Source organism: Dermacentor variabilis, chromosome 7 (assembly GCF_050947875.1).
Source record: "Dermacentor variabilis isolate Ectoservices chromosome 7, ASM5094787v1, whole genome shotgun sequence".
Taxonomy (NCBI): domain Eukaryota; kingdom Metazoa; phylum Arthropoda; class Arachnida; order Ixodida; family Ixodidae; genus Dermacentor; species Dermacentor variabilis.
The window spans coordinates 123,435,042-123,453,174 of record NC_134574.1 but is presented as its reverse complement, the minus strand read 5'-3'; the positions used below and the strand labels follow the sequence as shown (position 1 = coordinate 123,453,174).

Genomic DNA, 18,133 nt, shown 5'->3' with positions numbered 1-18,133 from the left:
CAGTCGTTCTTCATAATCAATTTTACTGTGAGCTTCCCTCGCTTCAAAGCTTGTCCAGGCCATATCACCCTGCACAGCTTCATTTGTTGTCTTCCCATGAGGGCCCAATGCGAGGCGACCCACTGACCTTTGGTTGCGATCGAGTCCTGATTGTACCCTGATTTCAAGGAAACAACCGGATTTCCAAATCTATGTCCTGGAACCATTACATCTTTCCGCATACCCCGGAGCACCTCGTACCCATTGTATTCCCATAGCACTCTGCGTTTCATTATGGCCGCATTTCTCTTCGCCTTAACTGTTGTTCGTTTTTCCTGTGTTTGCATATATATATATATATATATATATATATATATATATATATATATATATATATATATATATATATATATATATATATTGCCTTCGTTTGTCCATATACCAAGGTATTTATATTCTTTCACGCGAGGATATTTCGTGGCCCTGTATTGTCACTATTGGTTCGCCGTTTCCAATGAGTACCATAACACCTGGTTTTTTAACGCTAAATTTCAGACCTAACTTATCGCCTTCCCGTCCACTAATATTTCGCACCCATTGGTGCCGTCTATGGGCAGTCGGCATGCTGGCTCGTGCGACAGCTCCGTGTTGTATGCCAGGTGTACGCTCAGTGGCGGTTTCTGCTGGTTGTGTTCGCGTCGTGCGGTCCGTTCATTGTGACGTGGCGTCTTCCACCTGGGACACGGTTCTGTGAGGCGTACTTGAAGTGATCTAAGTCGGCATGGCCGGAGTTTCTGCTGGCGTTGAGGCGGGCGGACCGCCAAGCGGCACGTGTGCGTGCGTGGTTCGAGCTACATTCAGCCTCGCAGATATATAGAGAGAAATAACTTATATTTATATATACGGCAGATAGGTGGGGGGGGGGGCAACCCCGCCTAGATGGCGGCCAGAAGCCCTTGAGCTCTAGCGGCATCCTCGGCGTGCTGGACGGCGAAAAGTTGGTCTTCGGGGGCCGAGCTGAGCAACACGGTCTCCCACTGTTTCCGGTCCTTAATTTTTTGGCCCTTTCGGGGCGCCCGAGGTCAGGCTCAGATAATGTGATCCAGGTCCGCCCTTTCTTGACAAAATAAACATTTGGCCGAATATTGGTCTGGGTAATAATGATTATAAGTCACCGGATTTGTATATCTATTTGTTTGAAGGAGGCGCCATTCCACCGCCTGCTGCTCATTAAGTGATGGGTGTGCGGGAAGAAAACGCACCCTCCCCAATCTGTAATGGTTAGTTATCTCCCTGTAGCCAACCATCCGGTCCCCTGTCAGCCCCAGCCGCGGCGCCCCGGTGGCTCGGCTTGCGAGTCCTCGAGCCACGGTGTCGGCCGCCTCATTGCCGGGTAGGGAGGAGTGCGCAGGCGCCCAGATGATATGGACAACCCGCTGACCGCGGACGTTTGCCAGGATACGTTGCGATTACGGCGAAATGCGCCCCTTTGCGTAATTTAAAATGGAGGTTTTAGAATCACTAACTACTATCGTAGCCAGTGTGGAAACCATTGCGAGAGAAATGGCCGATTCCTCAGCCACCTCGGCTCTGTTGGTTTTAATAGATCCGCTGACATTAAGGTCACCTTCCGAGTACACTTCAACGATAAACATATTCTGATTAGTCGTGTACTCTGCCGCGTCGACGTATACCACGTCCTGAGAGCGTTGGAATCTCCTCTGTATAGCCCTTGCCCTTTCCTCCCGTCTTTCCCTTTGGTGTTCGGGATGCATGTTTTTGGGTAGCGGTGGGATAATAAGCTGCTTCCTTATGTCCTGGGGAACGTCTACTTTAGTGCCATACTGTGATGCGTATGCTACTCTAACCTTGCTAAGTATGTGTCTGCCAGTAGGTGTTTGTGTGAGTCTTTCGTATTGCGGTATCGTATGGGCTTCTATGAGTTCTTCGAGCGTGTTGTGGACACCTAAGGCTAGGAGCCTGTCATTCGATCTGTTTATCGGTAAACCTATGGAGATCAGTTTAGTATTTCTGAAAAAAAAAATTCCTCTCACTAGTGTGGCTTCACCTCCACAGCATTACTTCCGTGGTTCTAAGCTGCGATTTAGTAGCTTTCGCAGCTACGAGTATTAGGCCCTTAACTACTTCCCGTTTTGCTCACCGACGTAGCCGGCTAAATCTAGCGAGCAAGAAAAGCATTGGCCGCTATATCGAGTAGGAGCAGCGAGTTAAAATCTAAGCCCACGGATTTTCAACGCTTTTCCTCAGTACACAACGACAATTTTACAAGTCAACATTACCGCTGTATTTGTTGTATTAATATTAAGGCGTAATGCGCATGTCGTTTATCTGAAAGCTTAAAGACAGACTTCCCGCGCAGTGGAAGAACTTAAAAACATGCTTTATGTTCTGGCGCTGCAGACTGCTGAGGCCCGCGACCGGAAGTTCCCTGGGGCCGTGCGAGTGAGACCGTCTATAGATCTACACTTGGGACTACTCTCTGTGGCAATGAAGGGAAAGCTACGGAGGCAAAGCGCGCACAAGTGAGAGCGCTTCTGAATAGAGTCCCGTGTTTTCATCCACGTTAGTTTAAGCTTGGAATGAGCAAATAGAAACACCTTATTAGCAACAGTTAAATAAGATGAGGTACACCGCTGAATGTAAAGGTTTACTTATTTTGCCGCTTTTTCCCCTTCCGCGTCTCGGCAAACGCGAAACCGCCGCACGTGAAGCTGCGTCTATGCAGCGTCTGTTCCGAGCAACCAAAAGCAGCGTCAAACGCTGGCGGATTACTTGACGCCCTAACACACGAACAGCAGCCACGCGTCCGTAGGTTTCTCGCCATAACCACAGACAGTTGTCCGCGAGTAGAGCTGACAATAAAAAAACAAAGGATTTGCGCCTGAAATAAACAGCTCTGCAATCGCGCCGTAGTTCATTCGAAGTTAGAGATGCTTAAGCCGAATTTTACACTGCCGGCAGCACAGAACTGGCTGCACTTCGGAGGCCGTTTTTAATGAGGCTTTCTTTGTGCCCCTTCATTATCATTGAAATCGGAGCGCTTGGTGCAATGTTGGCAAATTATTGGCGTTATGCGACCGGTCTGTGAAGCTTGAAGTGTTACTGAACCTTTGTGGTATGTGGCATAATAAACATTTTCGAAGTAGGATTCAGACTGCTGTGGTAAAGGAACACGTTGCTTACTGGAAGCCTGCAAGGGCGTTGAGCAGCGTCGTTTTTCCAGCACCGGACGGGCCTATGACCGCTGTCATCTCTCCAGGACGCAGGATTCCGCTGATGTGGCGAAGCAGTTGCTTCGTGCCTGCAGATACGTATTTGGCTTAAAGCGACGACACTGTAGAGAAACACTAGACCAATCGAAATGGATAATGTATTCTTGCGATTGTATATAACAAGAGGCGATGAAGGTCATAGTTCCATTGTTCAAGATTTCGCGACGAACTTGAGCGCCGTTACGTCAGTGTACCATAACGGATTTAGAACTATATTAAGCATGAAATGCTTTTAGCCCCCGTTGTCGGCGACCTTCGAGTGACCTTGAGCCAAAAGCCACAGCCGTTATCCGGCCATCGTCGCGAGAACAGAACGAGACTATCCGGGCAATCAGCCAAACATACGAAGCAGCGTTATTTGACCCTCCAATCCTTTGTACAGGGCTGCACTGCATGCGCTAGTTACTGCCAAATTAAGTTACACGCACCAATAAAGGGTTAGCTCATGTGATGGAAGAATCTTGTTGGTACTGCTGTTACTCTCGCGCCGAACAAATGCGTGCTTTTTAGCGTCTGTTGGCGTATAGTCGACAACGTTTATTTACTTAATCCGACTCGATTATGCTATTGCTGCAGGCTGGCTCACTCACGATCTTGACGCTCACGGTCGTTCACCTCACATTCAACAGAGGTCGTTCACCTCACTCCCAACTGCGTTGTTCGGCTGCCTGTTTCTTGAACGAGGGTGATGTTAGAGGTCGCGCTGATGAGCTCAATTTCCTGTTCTCCCCCCTCTAAAAATGTACCCATTTCTACAGCGTATTGCTACTTTTCGCTCAGGTATTATTGCTGAGGTTCCTTCATTCATGCTTGGGGAACCCCTGACTCACCTTTCCCATCAGGAACCTTGTAGACGAGATTCTTCCAGCTGATGGTTGTTGGAGCCACAGGTACGTCGATGCCGTACGGACCATCGTCGACTGCGGCTGGTACTATATGCGGCTTCATCTCGATAGCAACGTCTGCGGACACCAACAGATAAACAAAAAAAAGCGATGTTGACAAAAACATACGAAAAGCCTTTGTTGCGAAAAACTGGGCAGCTGGTTCTGAGTTGGGTGTCTAATGCGAAGCGTAAGTATGATCCCTCACTGAGCTACTTCGCACTTCGGTCCTGCTAGCATAGTTTAATAGCGACCGACTACGAAGTACCAGTGCGCGCGACCCTGTATTGCGCAATGAAGCAATAAATCACGACATATGAGCTTTCGACGTGTGAGGGCCGCCCCGGCCCGAAATCTCCGGAGAGCCGCCGCTTGTGTTTGGGACCAAACCATGCGAAGACATTAGTGTCCGAAGTGCTCGGCTTCTGCCTCTGCAGTGGGCACCCGCCATCTTATTTGGACGTGCGCTGGCGCAAAGACAATTCGTCGAAGTGTGCTCAAAAGTGTACAACTGAACAGTGATTAAGCTGAAGACTACGAAAGGCGGACTATGGACAACACCTTTCATAAGTCACGGCGGCAGTGTCTCTATGAAACGGGCCTGCATGCTTATATTTAGCTGCATTATGGCGTTATGCCGCGTGGCAAACGAACGGCAAAAAAAAAAAAAAAGCTCTCGACGCAATGTCGGCTCATACAGCTCCAAGGCTCAAAGTCTTACAGCGCATGATATTCAATAATCACTTCGGTGCTTTTTTTTACTTGGGCTACACCATTCTGGCATAAATTTCACAATATATCTCATTTTCCCTTCTTTTCCAATGCTCCATTGCGTACATTGTCGTTTTCCGCTATACACACGTGCGCTGATAACTGAACGAGCGACGACGGGCTCATAGAATGAAAGATTATATAGATTGTCGCAAGATATGGCTTCTGGTTGAACGATAAAGAGGCGGATGAAAGCACAGGGAGGTTGGCCAGATCAGAAAATTCGGTTCGCTACCCTACATTGGAGGATGGAGGAGGTAGAGAGATAAAGTAAAGAGAGAGTGTGAGAGAGAGAGTGAAACCAGAGACACACGTTTCCAGCCGGTCTCTCTCATTCACATCACAGGATAACGCGGATTACAATGACTGCCATTTAGGTATCAAGCCATTTATGTAAGTTTGTTGCTGCTTAGTGTATTGTAGTGAGCGAAAAGCAGCACGGGCGAGTGAAATGAGGACGCCACGAATAAACTGGTGTTCAATTTAGCGGGTGACACAATAAGCACGTTTTCGTACGTTCCCTCTTTTGGATGTTCTTGATTCGTTGAAAATAAAGCACGATTTCAGATTATAGGGTACACGTGACCGGTCGTCCACTTTTCACTCGATTGTGTATCCTTGCGTTAGACATGCGACGTTCACATTCGCGTAGTTTACGTTTGTAAATATCTGAAGCAGATTCTACAAAATTTTATTTCGAATTAACTCTTCGTCACTGGAAGGTCACTTTCGCTGTAATGATGTGCTTGCTGCCACAGACACCCGAAGTCTCTGCTTTAGCTTTCTGCGTTTCCTTCTCAATACTTGTGGACAGTATACTTAATCGTCATCACTATCTTAATTATTCATATTTGGTGTTCACTGTGGCACGAGGGGCTCTCCCAGCGGTCTCTAATTAGCTCTGCTTTGCGCTAGCTGACGCCGTCCTATGGCTGCAAATTCCTTGATTTCATCGCCCCACCTAATTCCCCGCTGTCAGCGCCTGCACTTCTCTTCTCTTGGAAGCTATTATCACTGTAAACGAAAATAAACCCACCTGGGAGTTTTTAAGAGGCAATGTGCCCTAAAACCTCCCCTCTCAAATATTTACTCCGATGTATGGGAGCAAAACAGCGCCATCCCCTCGTTTCACTCCGCTGGCTAGCTGCGGGAGTATTAAGGCGACATGACGCGATTTTACTCCGCTTAAAAATCTTGTTCTCCCGTGAAACTCCGACAGGGAGTTTTAAAAAACTCCCCTCCGCCGATACAGGTTGGTCACGTGGCGCTTCCCATGAGGCTGTGCGCCTCGCCAGCGACCGGGCGCGTTCGGCGGAGCGGGCAGTGCTCATGGCTGACGGTTTGTTTACGTCTGTGAAGTGTCGTTCCGTGACAGCGTTTCGTCAATTTGTTTCCCGTATTTCCTTCGAGAAAGTGTTATAGGCATGCCTGAAGCTCACTGTATCTTAGCATCAAGTACATTAGCTGTGATCGCTTTGCTGACAACGATGATTGCAAGAACCACGTTTTCAAGTGCGGAAAAAGGCTTAGGTATACCTCGAAGCTGCTCACTGGCTCGTGATGTCGGCTCACGTTCTGGCTGTGTTTTCGTGCTGCGTCACCCTGTCTTGTGTTCTTCAGTACGTGAAATGCGACTTCTATGTCCTTTTGAGTACATGCTGACAACGTCCAGTGTAGTGTTTGAAAGGACCGCGTAGCAATGGCAACAGTAGCCACTGTTCGAGCGACGACATCCGTGCTAGTCGCGCCTGAATGGCGTAACCCAAGTTCGTTGCGGTGCTGTGTTGCCAGTGAAAAAGACCGGAGTGCAAGCAACTGTTTTTATGTATCTGTGAACGGATATCCTCGCCCGAAGAAAAACGGTAGGACATAAGTATGCGTACTGAAAATAAAGCTTCTTATTGAGCGATGTGAATCGAATTGTTATCGCGTATATATGTTTTGGTCACGTCATTGCTTCCTATATTGCATTAACATTACGCTCTATCCGAGACACTGATTTAGACGTATGCCTGCCTGCTGGCTCCGATTTTAGGGATTCACTCGACAGATCAGCGATGTAGCTGCTTTTCGCAACCGAGACAGATTGCTCGGACGCAGAGCAAGTAGTGCGGTGTATAAAATGTATGACTGCATTTCTCGGTGTTATGTCGGCTGCTGCGGGTCATGCTCAAACGTAATAATTTCTTGCTACGCTACCACTACGTCGCAAAAATTTAATTTTGCTATGCAACACATGCACTTACATTTTTCTTGCTTACTGTAACTAACGCACTACTTTTTGGCCGCGAACGCCGGCAGTGTGCGAAGTCGCTTCAGCACTCACAGAATGGCATGATAATTTTGAAAAATTACGAAATTAACTTTTTTTCTCTCACTATTTTGAATTAACAGTTTTGTGTTGCTTAAGGTATTCTGTTAATTTCAGAGAGAGAGATCTCGTATGAACGAGCATGTGAGTCGTAATTCTGAAAACAGCACAGCTGCTCCCTAGGCGGTTTCGAGGCACACAATATCGTGGCTATATATACTGGCACCGTTGCTTCTTGAGTATCGCGTGTACGTGTGATGTCTTTCAAATTTCTGCATTGGGCGTTTCTGAAATGTTTATGTATGTCATGATATATGTGCTTTCATTGACTTGTTCCGTCGAATTCGACGCGGTCTCGTGTGCATATTTCGAAATTTGACCAGCAGCCTCTGCATGTAAACATGTTCGCGCAAACTCACGCGATGGCTCTTTTTATACTCCCGTTGCACCTCGAAAAAACTCCGTCAATAGCAAAGCAAAAAATAAAGAAAATACAGAAAAAAAACTCCCATAATTCCACGCGAAAATTCCGCTCGTACGGAGTAAAAATTCTACTCCGATCATACGGAGCAAAAAAAAACTCCGAACCGGGGGGTCGCTATAGGACAAGCAGTATACTCCCACCTCGGAGTTATTTCCGTTTACAGGGAGCTCAAATATGAAGCTAGTATACCGCTGGTTATCTGGCCTACGCATTACGCGGCCTGCCCAGCTTCATTTATTCCAGAGTATGATTGATGCTCATTCTAAGCCGCCACTGTAGCTAAAGCGCGGTTTGCAGATTCGATTACCATCGTCTTGTCAAATAAGGGTTTCCCAGCGTAAAGCAACAACTATCAAGCGTCCCGCTGCGCATGAACTATATGGCTCAGAGTTCTGTTCCAATGGCCTAATTTGCAGTGATGTGGCATTGCAGGAACACGATGATAAATGAATTTCGACAACTCCAATGTATTGAAGTATGAGAGAGAGAGAGAGAGAGAATGAAGAGGAAAGGCAGGGAGCTTAACCAGATATGAGTCTCCGGTTTGCTACCCTACACTGGGGATGCGGAATAGGGGTTAGAAAGATGACAGAGAGGAAAACGTTAAAAAAATAAAGGTAAAAAAAAACACGCACACATGGAGGCACACACACAAAAGGCGTTCCAGTTAAAGTCGTTCACACAGGCCGGTAGATCGCAAAAAGCGCAATAGCGCTTGCACGGCCTTCTTCTGTGACGGTACGTCCTTTCGATGTTGCAGAATTCTTTTTTCGGATAGCACTTGGTAGTCCAGTTCGTCAAGGTCGTGGCGAAGGCATGCCCTCTGTGTACTGTACTGCGGGCAGGCACACAAAATATGGCCAATTGATTCTTCATGGCCGCAGTGGTCACAGGTTGGGCTGTCGGCCATCCCTATGCGGAATGCATAGGCTTTAGTAAAGGCAACGCCCAACCAAAGTCGATATAAAAGCGTGGCGTCTCGATGGCGAAGCTGTGATGGCGCTCGAAGACTTAGTGTTGGATCAAGTGAGTGCAGTCGCGTGGTTCTTAAATGTGGCTCATTCCATTGCGACACGGTGCACTGTCGAGCAAGTAGGCGGAGCTTCCGTGCTGCGTCAGTTCTAGAATGAGGAATTGGGACGTGGCGCTCCTCAGTATGGGCTGAGCGGGCAGCGTGATCCGCCCGTTCAATGCCGATAATCCCGCAGTGACTTGGAAGCCACTGAAAGGTTAGTTCATGGCCTGCATCACTTATATGTTGCAATGTCTCTGTAATATGGAATATTAGTTGTTCGTGTGGTCCGCGTCGTAAAGGTGACAGTAGAGACTGCAGTGCCGCCTTCGAATCGCAGAATATTGTCCACTTATGTGGCGGTTCATCACCAATGTGATGAAGGGCAGTAAAGAGCGCTGCGAGCTCTGCTGCCGTCGATGTTGTCGCGTGGGTCGTCTTAAATTTTATTGTTGTAGCTTTCGCTGGTATGACGACTGCCGCCGCGGAGCTACTTGGAAGGACAGATCCATCAGTGTAAATATGCGTAGAATCACGGTAGTTCTCGTACAAATGTAGTAGCGTGAGCTGTCTAAGGGCTGGCGATGATAGATCAGCTTTTTTCGAGATACCAGGTATTGTGAGGTTGATTTTTGGCCTAGCGAGGCACCATGGAGGAATCGAAGGTCTCGCAGCCGGGGTGAACAAGCTGGCAATGATTCATCATATGCGGTTATCGTCCGGCTGAAAGATGTCGAGGAATAAAGACGCGCAGAAACGCTTACGGCATTTCATATGTTCAATGTAGGTGACCAGGTCGACGACGTTATCGATCGATGATCGACCGCGTCGGAAGCCCGCCATGGCATCTGGGTAGGCGTTGTGGTACTCCAAGTACCACTCCAGGCGTCCTAGGACCATCCTCTCCATTACTTTGCCCACACAGCTCGCCAACGCGATCGGGCGATATGATGAGAGTTACAACGGCGACTTGCCAGGCTTCAGCAGTGGAGCAAGGCGACTTGTTTTCCAGGTTGTTGGTATATACGGTTAGGTCAAGAGAGAGGCAGTATCACAAAACGGCGGTTTAATTTTGCTGGAGTTCTTCAACACGATCGCAGCCAAAGGTTTCAGCACAAGATGGGATTTTTCATTTTTTCCACCCTGTTTTCCCAACCCACAACACCGCTACTGCGGAAGGGAATAAAAACGTCAATGGTTTGTTCGGCAATAGAATACCGCTGCCACTGCGCAGGCGTGGAGGACGAATAATAACAATAATGTTAATGGATGGATGGATGGATGGATGTAAAACTTTAGTGAAGGTCCTGAGGTGCGCGACTGAGCGCGCTGCGGGCCACTCCCACGTTGGGGAAGTCAGGCCATGCCCGACCGCCGCATCATCGGCCCTCTCCAGGACAGCCCATAGTTGCGCACGGGCATCGGGGCTCTTGATAGCGGAGAGCCACTTGTCCTTGTTAATTTGTTCTGTGCCTCGTAACGAGGGGCAACGCCAGAGCATATGGCCTAGACTAACGAATTCATTGCAGTGCCTCCAAGAACTAGTGGCATAAATGTCGGGATAAAGCTTGTGGAATAAAGCAGGGATGGGATACGAGCCTGTTTGCAATAATCCGAGGGTCAGTGCCTGCGCTCTATTTAACTTCTTGTGAGGAAGGGGAAAGTCTCTCCTGCCGAGATAAAAGTGCTGTGTAATTTCATTGTATGTGGTTGGTTGATCTCTGTTCTCCACCACCGCGGGTCGGCGGTGGAGTTCTCCATGGTCGCGGAAAGCGAGACCTCGCGCCTTGGAGTGGGCCAGCTCGATGAAGTTGGTGGGGCCTCCCATGATGGATCCCATGAGAGCGGGGAACCACGTGAGAGTGTGGGTGGCGGTGCTTTTGCCATCGAGGATGCGACAGGCTTCCTTACACATGGCGCCAAAGCTGAAGGCTCGGATGGCTGCCCTGGAGTCGCCGAAGATATTGGCATGTTTGTCGTCCAGGAGGGCCAAGGAAATGGCCACTTTCTCGGCCGCACGCGACGACGTGCTTCGTACCGAAGTGGCGTTAACGGTCGAACCCCTGTGGTTGATCGACACTACCGTGAAATTGTTGCTGTTGCCATACTGGGCCGCGTCAACGAAGCAGCTGCCGCCAGGGAGTTCTGTAGCGCGGCGTAGGAGCGCCACCACCCTGGCCTTTCTTCTTTCTACGTTGCGCTTGGGATACTTATTGAGGGGCGGTTGATATGATGATTCTATCTTTCTGCTCTTTCGGAAGGCCCTGATAGGCGTCTTCGACAGTGGCCGGGGGGACGCCCGTCTCTGTTAGGAGTCGTCTGCCAGCCCTGATGCCGGAGAGTCTGGGAATCTGTGTCCTTTCTCGAGCTTCTGCAATTTCTTCAAGGTATTATGAATACCCAAGTGCAGGAGTCGCCGGTGCGTGTGTAGTTTGGTAGTCCGAGCGCGCTCTTGATACCCCTCCTTATCATGGCATTTAGCTTGTCTCGCTTGGCCCTTTCCCAGACGGGCATGGCCGCTACGTACGTGAAATGGCATAATAAGAAAGCTTGAACTAGCCTTATCAGATTCTCTTCGCTCAGGCCTCTGCTTCTGTTGGCTACCCGCTTGATTAGACCGATGATGCTATCCATCTTCTTTGTTAGTTCGTAAATGGTGATGCTATTTGTGCGGGCCCGCCCCTTTGAGTGTCATTCCCAAGATTCGAATGGACGCGAATTCGGGAATCGGATCTCCGCCCTTGGTGTAGAGATTATAGTCGATTTCAGTGGGGGTCTCCAGTTTTATGGCTTGCGGCCCTTTCTAGTGGGGCTGTAGAGAAGGAGCTCCGATTTCTTTGGGGAGCCCCGGAGCCCCGTGTGTGTTAGAAAGCGCTCCGCAGTGTGGACAGCTTCCTGGAGGGCGGCTTCCACTTGTTCGTCACTGCCACCCGCGCAGCAGACAGTGAGGTCGTCCGCGCAGATCATGTGATCGATGCCCTGGACCACCTTGCCTAGGTAACTCGAGAGGTCGACGATTGCGAAGTTGTAGAGGAGCGGTGAGATGACTGACCCCTCTTCTGCTCAGCTCCACTTTCTCTGATTCCAAATCTCCAGCCTTGAGGATGGCGCATCGTTTGCTCAAGAAAGACCTGACGAAGGCATGAAAGGACGAGCCTAGGTCGAGTTTGGAGATGGCGTTGAGAACGAACTCGTGACGGATGTTATCAAAGGCCTTCTCGGGGTCCAAACCAAGGATGGCTCTCTTGTCCCGAGTGCAGCGTTCCAGGATTTGCATCTTGATAAGCTTCATGGCATCCTGGGTGGAGAGGCCTGGCCTGAAACCTATTATGTTGTGAGGGAAAAGTTCGTTGGTCTTGATATTCTCGGCAATTCCGTTATGGATGGCCTGCTCGACCACCTTCCCTACACATGACGTCAGTGAGACGGGGTGGAGGTTGTCCAAGCTCGGTGGTTTACCGGGCTTAGGGATGAGTATGACCTTTGCCAATTTCCATTGTTCCGGTACAATTCCCTCCTCCCAAATCCGATTTATCTCATTTGTGAGAAACTCGATCGATGCGTCCTCTAGGTTGCTGAGAGCCTTGTTGTTAATGTGATCCGGGCCGGGTGCTGACCTACCATTGAGGTCGTGAAGGGCGCGGCGGGTTTCAGTGACATTGAAAGGCTCGTCCAGCGCGTAGTTCGGCTTCCCTTTGTATACTGGGTATGTCACCTCATTGTCCACAGTTTTGAGCGACAGGTACTTCTTAGCTAGCATCTCCAGCAAGTCCTCTTCCGAAGACGACCTCTTGGCTTCGTGAAGCGCTTTAGCGAGGACACTTCTCTGGTTTGACTTGGTGCCGGAATCGTCGAGCAAGCATTTGAGAAGATTCCACTTGCCTCCAGTGCGCATCTGCCCGTCGATTGAATTGCAAATATCGTCCCGTTGCTGCCTAGACAGGGCTTGGCAGTGCTCGTCGATCTGATTGTTGATCTCGGCTATCTTTTTTTCTGAGCTTGCGATTAAAGCGTTGGTTTTTCCACCTCTCGAGAAGTGATTGCTTGGCCTCAAGAAGGTGTGCTAGCCTGCTACACATTTTGTCTGTCTGTAGATCCGTCTCTATGGTTTTGGTGGTGGAGCAGACATCTTGTAGAATTAGTGCGGACCACTGGACGAGACTCTCAGGCTTTTCTCCACGGGCGGCGCGGGCCTTGCGAACCTCACGGAATTTGTCCCAGTCTGGGATCGAGAAGGCCTTTCTTTTCTGCTCCACGTATAAGCTGGTGGCCACGATCGCTACCGAGGTCTATGAGCAGATTCGACCATACGGCTGCTGAGCCAGCGTTTCTAACAAAGGCGAGATTCGGGACAGAGTGCCTGGTCGAGGAGTTGCCGCGTCTGGTGGGAAAGCCTGGGTCCGTCAATAGAGAGCGTCCCGTATCTCCCGCCTCCTGCCACAGTCTTCTGCCCTTGACCATGTCGTGTGTGTAGTTCCACGCGTGAAAGGAGGCGCTGAAGTCGCCGGTCTAAACCAGTGGAGAGTTTCCGGCGAGTTTCGTTGCCCTAGTGATGATGGTTTTGAAACGTTGTCTGTGATCGCTCGGGCTGCTGTATACGTTAAGTATAAAAATGCTGGATATGTTGGATTGACTTGGGATGACTTCTACTAGGAAGGTCTGCGTCTTGCTAGGCCGGACCCCTAGATTGTGTGCGACGAAAGTGAGCTTGCTGCTGACTAATGTGCCGATTCCTCTGCCGTCCCCACGGAGAGCAAGACCTTTGTATCCCTGGAGTGAAACCTGATCAGCCATCGTTTCTTGCAATAACATGTGCCTTTTCTTTGTGAGTGCGAACAAACTGCTGCAGCGTGCATCTTTTATGGTTGAGTCCCCTGCAGTTCCACTGCCAAATCCTAAATTGGGTGTGTAGCCCCATCCTTGCTGTATAGAGTGCCTTCCGGGGTTGCTACTAGGGTCTCGAGGGAGATGGTTCTACTAATTGGTCCGGGGAGTGGTGGCGGCGTAGGTACCGATGCACCATCCGGGAAGTACATTGGACGTACACGAGTCGACGCCCTGATGTCAATTTCCTGCACCTTGGACTCTATTCCTGGCATTCTGTTCTCTAAGCATTGAATTTTGACGTTTTGCGCGTCTAACTTCTGAACCACGACCGAGAGTCGCTGATCTACTGCAGGGAGTCGTTCGTTAATCTTCGTGATCTCGAAGCAGATGGAATTCAACATTTCGCTGACCTCGGACTTGGCTTTAGGCTGTACGTTTTCGGGCTTGCTAGGCACGGTCTTTCTTTTGGCTGGGTTGCCCGAGTGAGTCGCGTCTACGACCATGGGAAGGTCTGCGGTTGGGGAAGAGGGGGTCCCTGAGGGGGTCCCCGAGGGGGTTGAACTAGGGAGTGGAACGGGGTTTTAATGCAAATAAATTAATGCAAATTTAGTACCAAATAGTTATTCCGGTACGCAACCTTTCTTTAATGCTCTTAGCGTCCTTTGTCTACTGACGTAATTTTCTATCTATCTATCTATCTATCTATCTATCTATCTATCTATCTATCTATCTATCTATCTATCTATCTATCTATCTATCTATCTATCTATCTATCTATCTATCTATCTATCTATCTATCTATCTATCTATCTATCTATCTATCTATCTATCTATCTATCTATCTATCTATCTATCTATCTATCTATCTATCTATCTATCTATCTATCTATCTATCTATCTATCTATCTATCTATCTATCTATCTATCTATCTATCTATCTATCTATCTATCTATCTATCTATCTATCTATCTATCTATCTATCTATCTATCTATCTATCTATCTATGTTACGCCTACGCTCTGGGCCAAGTTATCTGCTAGCTTGGGTCACAGTATGTGCTGTGGTCGTGATGCCGTCACGGCCGTTCCATTGTTTTTCATTTCAGCTTCGTCATCTGACTCTCGTCATGCCGCCATCATCACGTCATCATCATTCTACAATCGTCATGCATCCCCTGTCATGCCAACCTCGTGGTGCCGTGGCCGTTCCAATGTCGACTCTCCAGCTTCTTTATGCAATTTTCGTCATGCCTTCGTGACTACACCATTTTTGTCTTACAACGTTCGTCATACCATCGTGTAGTCACGCCATCGTCGTCATACTTTCGTCGTCATATCAGTGACCTCATACCGCTGTCACGCCATCCTCGTCGTTGCGTCGTTGAAATGTTGTCGTGGTAGTTCCGTTGACGGCATTCTAACTTCGTCGCCCGATGCTCGCAATGTCGTCGTCGTCCCACCATATCGTGGTACCACTGCGGTCGTGCCGTCGTCGTCATACTACCTTCGTCGTTCCAGTGACGTCATTTCTTCTTCGCCTTTCTATCGTAATCAGGTTATCGTCCTTCAATCGGGATTATGCCGCCGTTAATATGACATGGTCGTCATTGCGTCGTCGTCAGACAGTTGTCATCCTGCACTTGTCGTGGTACTGTCGTATGTCATGCCGTAATGACCGTTCCATCTTCGTCTTCTCAGCTTTGTCACCCCGTTGTCCTCGCGCGTAGGCGTCTCGCCATAGCGATCATACAGTCTTCGCCATGCAGTCATTATGCCATCGCCGTCATACCCTCGTCGTAAGCTCATTGTCATCATGCTGTAGCCTTGGCTCTATCGTCATTATACCGTAGCCAAAATTTTTGAATAATCGTGAGCAATGTCGTCATGCTATCGCCGTAATAACTGCCGTCTTCGTTCAATCGTTGTAATTCCTTTTTAGGATGCTGCGTTGTAGTCATACAAACGTCGACATGCCGTGATGCTCATGACCGAGCTTGGCATGCGAGGTTCATAGGAAAGTGGACCGATGCCGGAAATAATTATATGTGTCCCATATAGCCAAAACAAAGAAAGTTCTAGAATTATCCACAAGGGATTCTGAATAAACGTGTCTTTGGCAATATAGTCTGTTGCTAGATTGCTTGAATGCTAATCGTATTGCCGTCGGCGATCATAGCGATACGGTTTTTCATGGGATTGTTTTTTTCAGAGCTGGCTTGAATTAATGAAATATATGTGCGATCAATGTCCGCTAACCCTTAAAAATCCTGAAAGAAGTATCAGCCAAATGTCCTCTGCAAGCATCTCCTTTCACAAGAAAATTGCGCGGCTCACCGAAGCAAGATGATGTAATGGTAATGCTAAGAGGTGCTATGAACCCACACCGCTTTAATACAAGGACGTGCACTGTGGGGAAATCCGTGTAATTATTTTGTAGCTGGCTGCGAAGGTATCTTGATAGCCTGTGCAGCAATTTCTTTGAAATGCTGCGTACAATAAAAACGGCTGCGAAACTGCAACTACGTAGCAAGATATGATAACGACACTAGCTAGCAAGTAGTTACAACACGCCAATTGTGTACAGAAGGACGTAAAAGGCCCCGAGGCTTTGGCTTGCGTCTCGCGTATCCCGTGCGCGCCTAACGTGCCATTGAAGCAGTTTCGTAAGTTGTTAATGCCTTTCGATTTTCCGGGAAAGAAGTCGATGCCGAGAGCGGGCAGGTGAGACAGGCGCCCCGGCGCGAAGTCTCCGGATAGCCACCGCTTGTGCTTGGGGTCAAACCATACGAAGATATTGTCCAGTGTCCAGTGTCCGAAGTGCTCGGCTCCTGCGTCTGCAGTGGATGCCCGCCACCTACTTTGGACGTGCGCTGGGACAAGGACAATTCGCCAAAGTGCGCTCAAAAGTGTCAAATTGAACAGTGATCAAGCTGAAGACTATGAAAGACGGACTATGGAAAACACCTTTTATGAGTCACTGCCGCAGTATCTCACAGAAACGGGCCTGCATGCTTATATTTAGCTCCATTATAGCGTTATGCCGCGTGGCAAAACAAGGGCGAAAAAAAAAAAGAAAGCTCTTGATGCTATGTCGGCTCGTACATATCTCCGAGGCACAAAGAGCTATAGCGCATGATATTTAATAATCATTTCAGTACTTTTTTTTCATACTTGAGCATCACCATTTTGGCACAACTTTTACGATAAATTTCATTTGACTTTCTTTTCCAATGATCCGTTGCGTACAGTGGCGTTTTACTGCTGTAGATACGTGCGCTGGCACCTGAACGAGTGATGATGGGCTCAAAGTATGAAAAATTATATGAATTGTCGCAAAATGTGGCTTCTGGTTGAAAGATAAAGAGGCGGAGGAAAGGACAGGGAGGTTGGCGAGATCAGAAAATTCGATTCGCTACATTACACTTGAGGATGGAGGAGGTAGAAAGATAAGAAAGTAGAGAGAGGGGGTAGGACAGAGAGGGTGGAAGCACATGGACACACGTTTCCAGCCGGTCACATTGACAGCACAGAATCACGCGGATGACATTTGCTGCCCTTTAGAGATCAAGCCATTTTGTTGTCGTTAAGTGTATTGTAGTCAGCGGAAAAGCGGCAGGGGCGAGTGGAATGAGAACGCCACGAAAAAGAAAAAAACTGGTGTTCAAGCATCCCCTTTGACAAAGTACAAATCATGAAAGAACTATCAACCAGATGCCGTCTGCAAGCATCTCCTTCCACAAGGTAATTCCGCGGCTCACCGAAGCAATACGATGTAACGATAATGATGATAGGTGCTATGAATCCACACCGGCTTAATACAAGGACATTTACTGTGGGTAAGTCTGTTTGATTCTTTTGTAGCTGGCAGCGAAGCTATCGTGATAGTCCTGCAGCAATTTCTTTGAAATTGTGCGTTCAATCAAAGCGATTGCAAAGCTTCGACTATGAAGGAAGCTGGGATAACGACACTAGCTAGCAATTAATAAAGGGTAAAATGGATTTCCGTGCAGGTTTCCTTTGTAGCAGTCGCTACGAACGGGTGGATGTCTGATTTTCCCTTTATTAGTTACTTCTCTCCACCTTGCGGGTTTCCGTAGAACTATTACGTCAAACTGTAGCTAGCAATTAGGTACAATAAACCGATTGTGTACAGAAGGAAGTAAAAAGGCCCCGAGGCTTTGGCTAGCGTCTCACGTATCTCGCACGCGCCTAACGTGCCATTGAGACAATTTCGTAAGTTATAATGCGTTTCGCTTTTACGGGAAAGAAGTCGATGCCGAGAGCGGGCAGGTGAGACGGGCGCCTTGTTTTTTTTTCAGGTAACTGAAGCGGAAAAGAAAACGCGTTCTTGCGCGCGCCGAGCGCACGCACAGAGGAAGAATTGTTGAAGCTGTGGAATTTCACTATACCTGCGAGGATCGCTCAAGTATAAGCCAGATTTTTCGCGGTACGCACGTACACATACACACTAGCGCCATGTGACGGCCGTACTTTGACGACGCATTTGAGGGTTATCGGAGCACGAGCGATTTTTGCTTGCATTTGCCCGGCCCAGAAAGTCCCCAGAGAGAA

General features: G+C 48.5%; 1 protein-coding gene across 6 annotated transcripts in view; it reads right to left on the bottom strand.

Annotated features, from left to right (window-relative positions):
- The window catches only part of LOC142587860 (ATP-binding cassette subfamily G member 4-like), an 87,084-nt gene that overhangs the window by 29,684 nt on the left and 39,267 nt on the right, over window positions 1–18,133 (bottom strand). For all 6 annotated transcript variants that reach the window (XM_075699173.1, XM_075699172.1, XM_075699171.1 and 3 more), the window contains exons 3-4: window positions 4,103–4,234; window positions 3,184–3,301 (exon numbers count right to left, since the gene is read on the bottom strand). In XM_075699173.1, coding sequence (XP_075555288.1) covers window positions 3,184–3,301; window positions 4,103–4,234 — 250 coding nt within the window. The remainder of the gene's footprint in view (window positions 1–3,183; window positions 3,302–4,102; window positions 4,235–18,133) is intronic.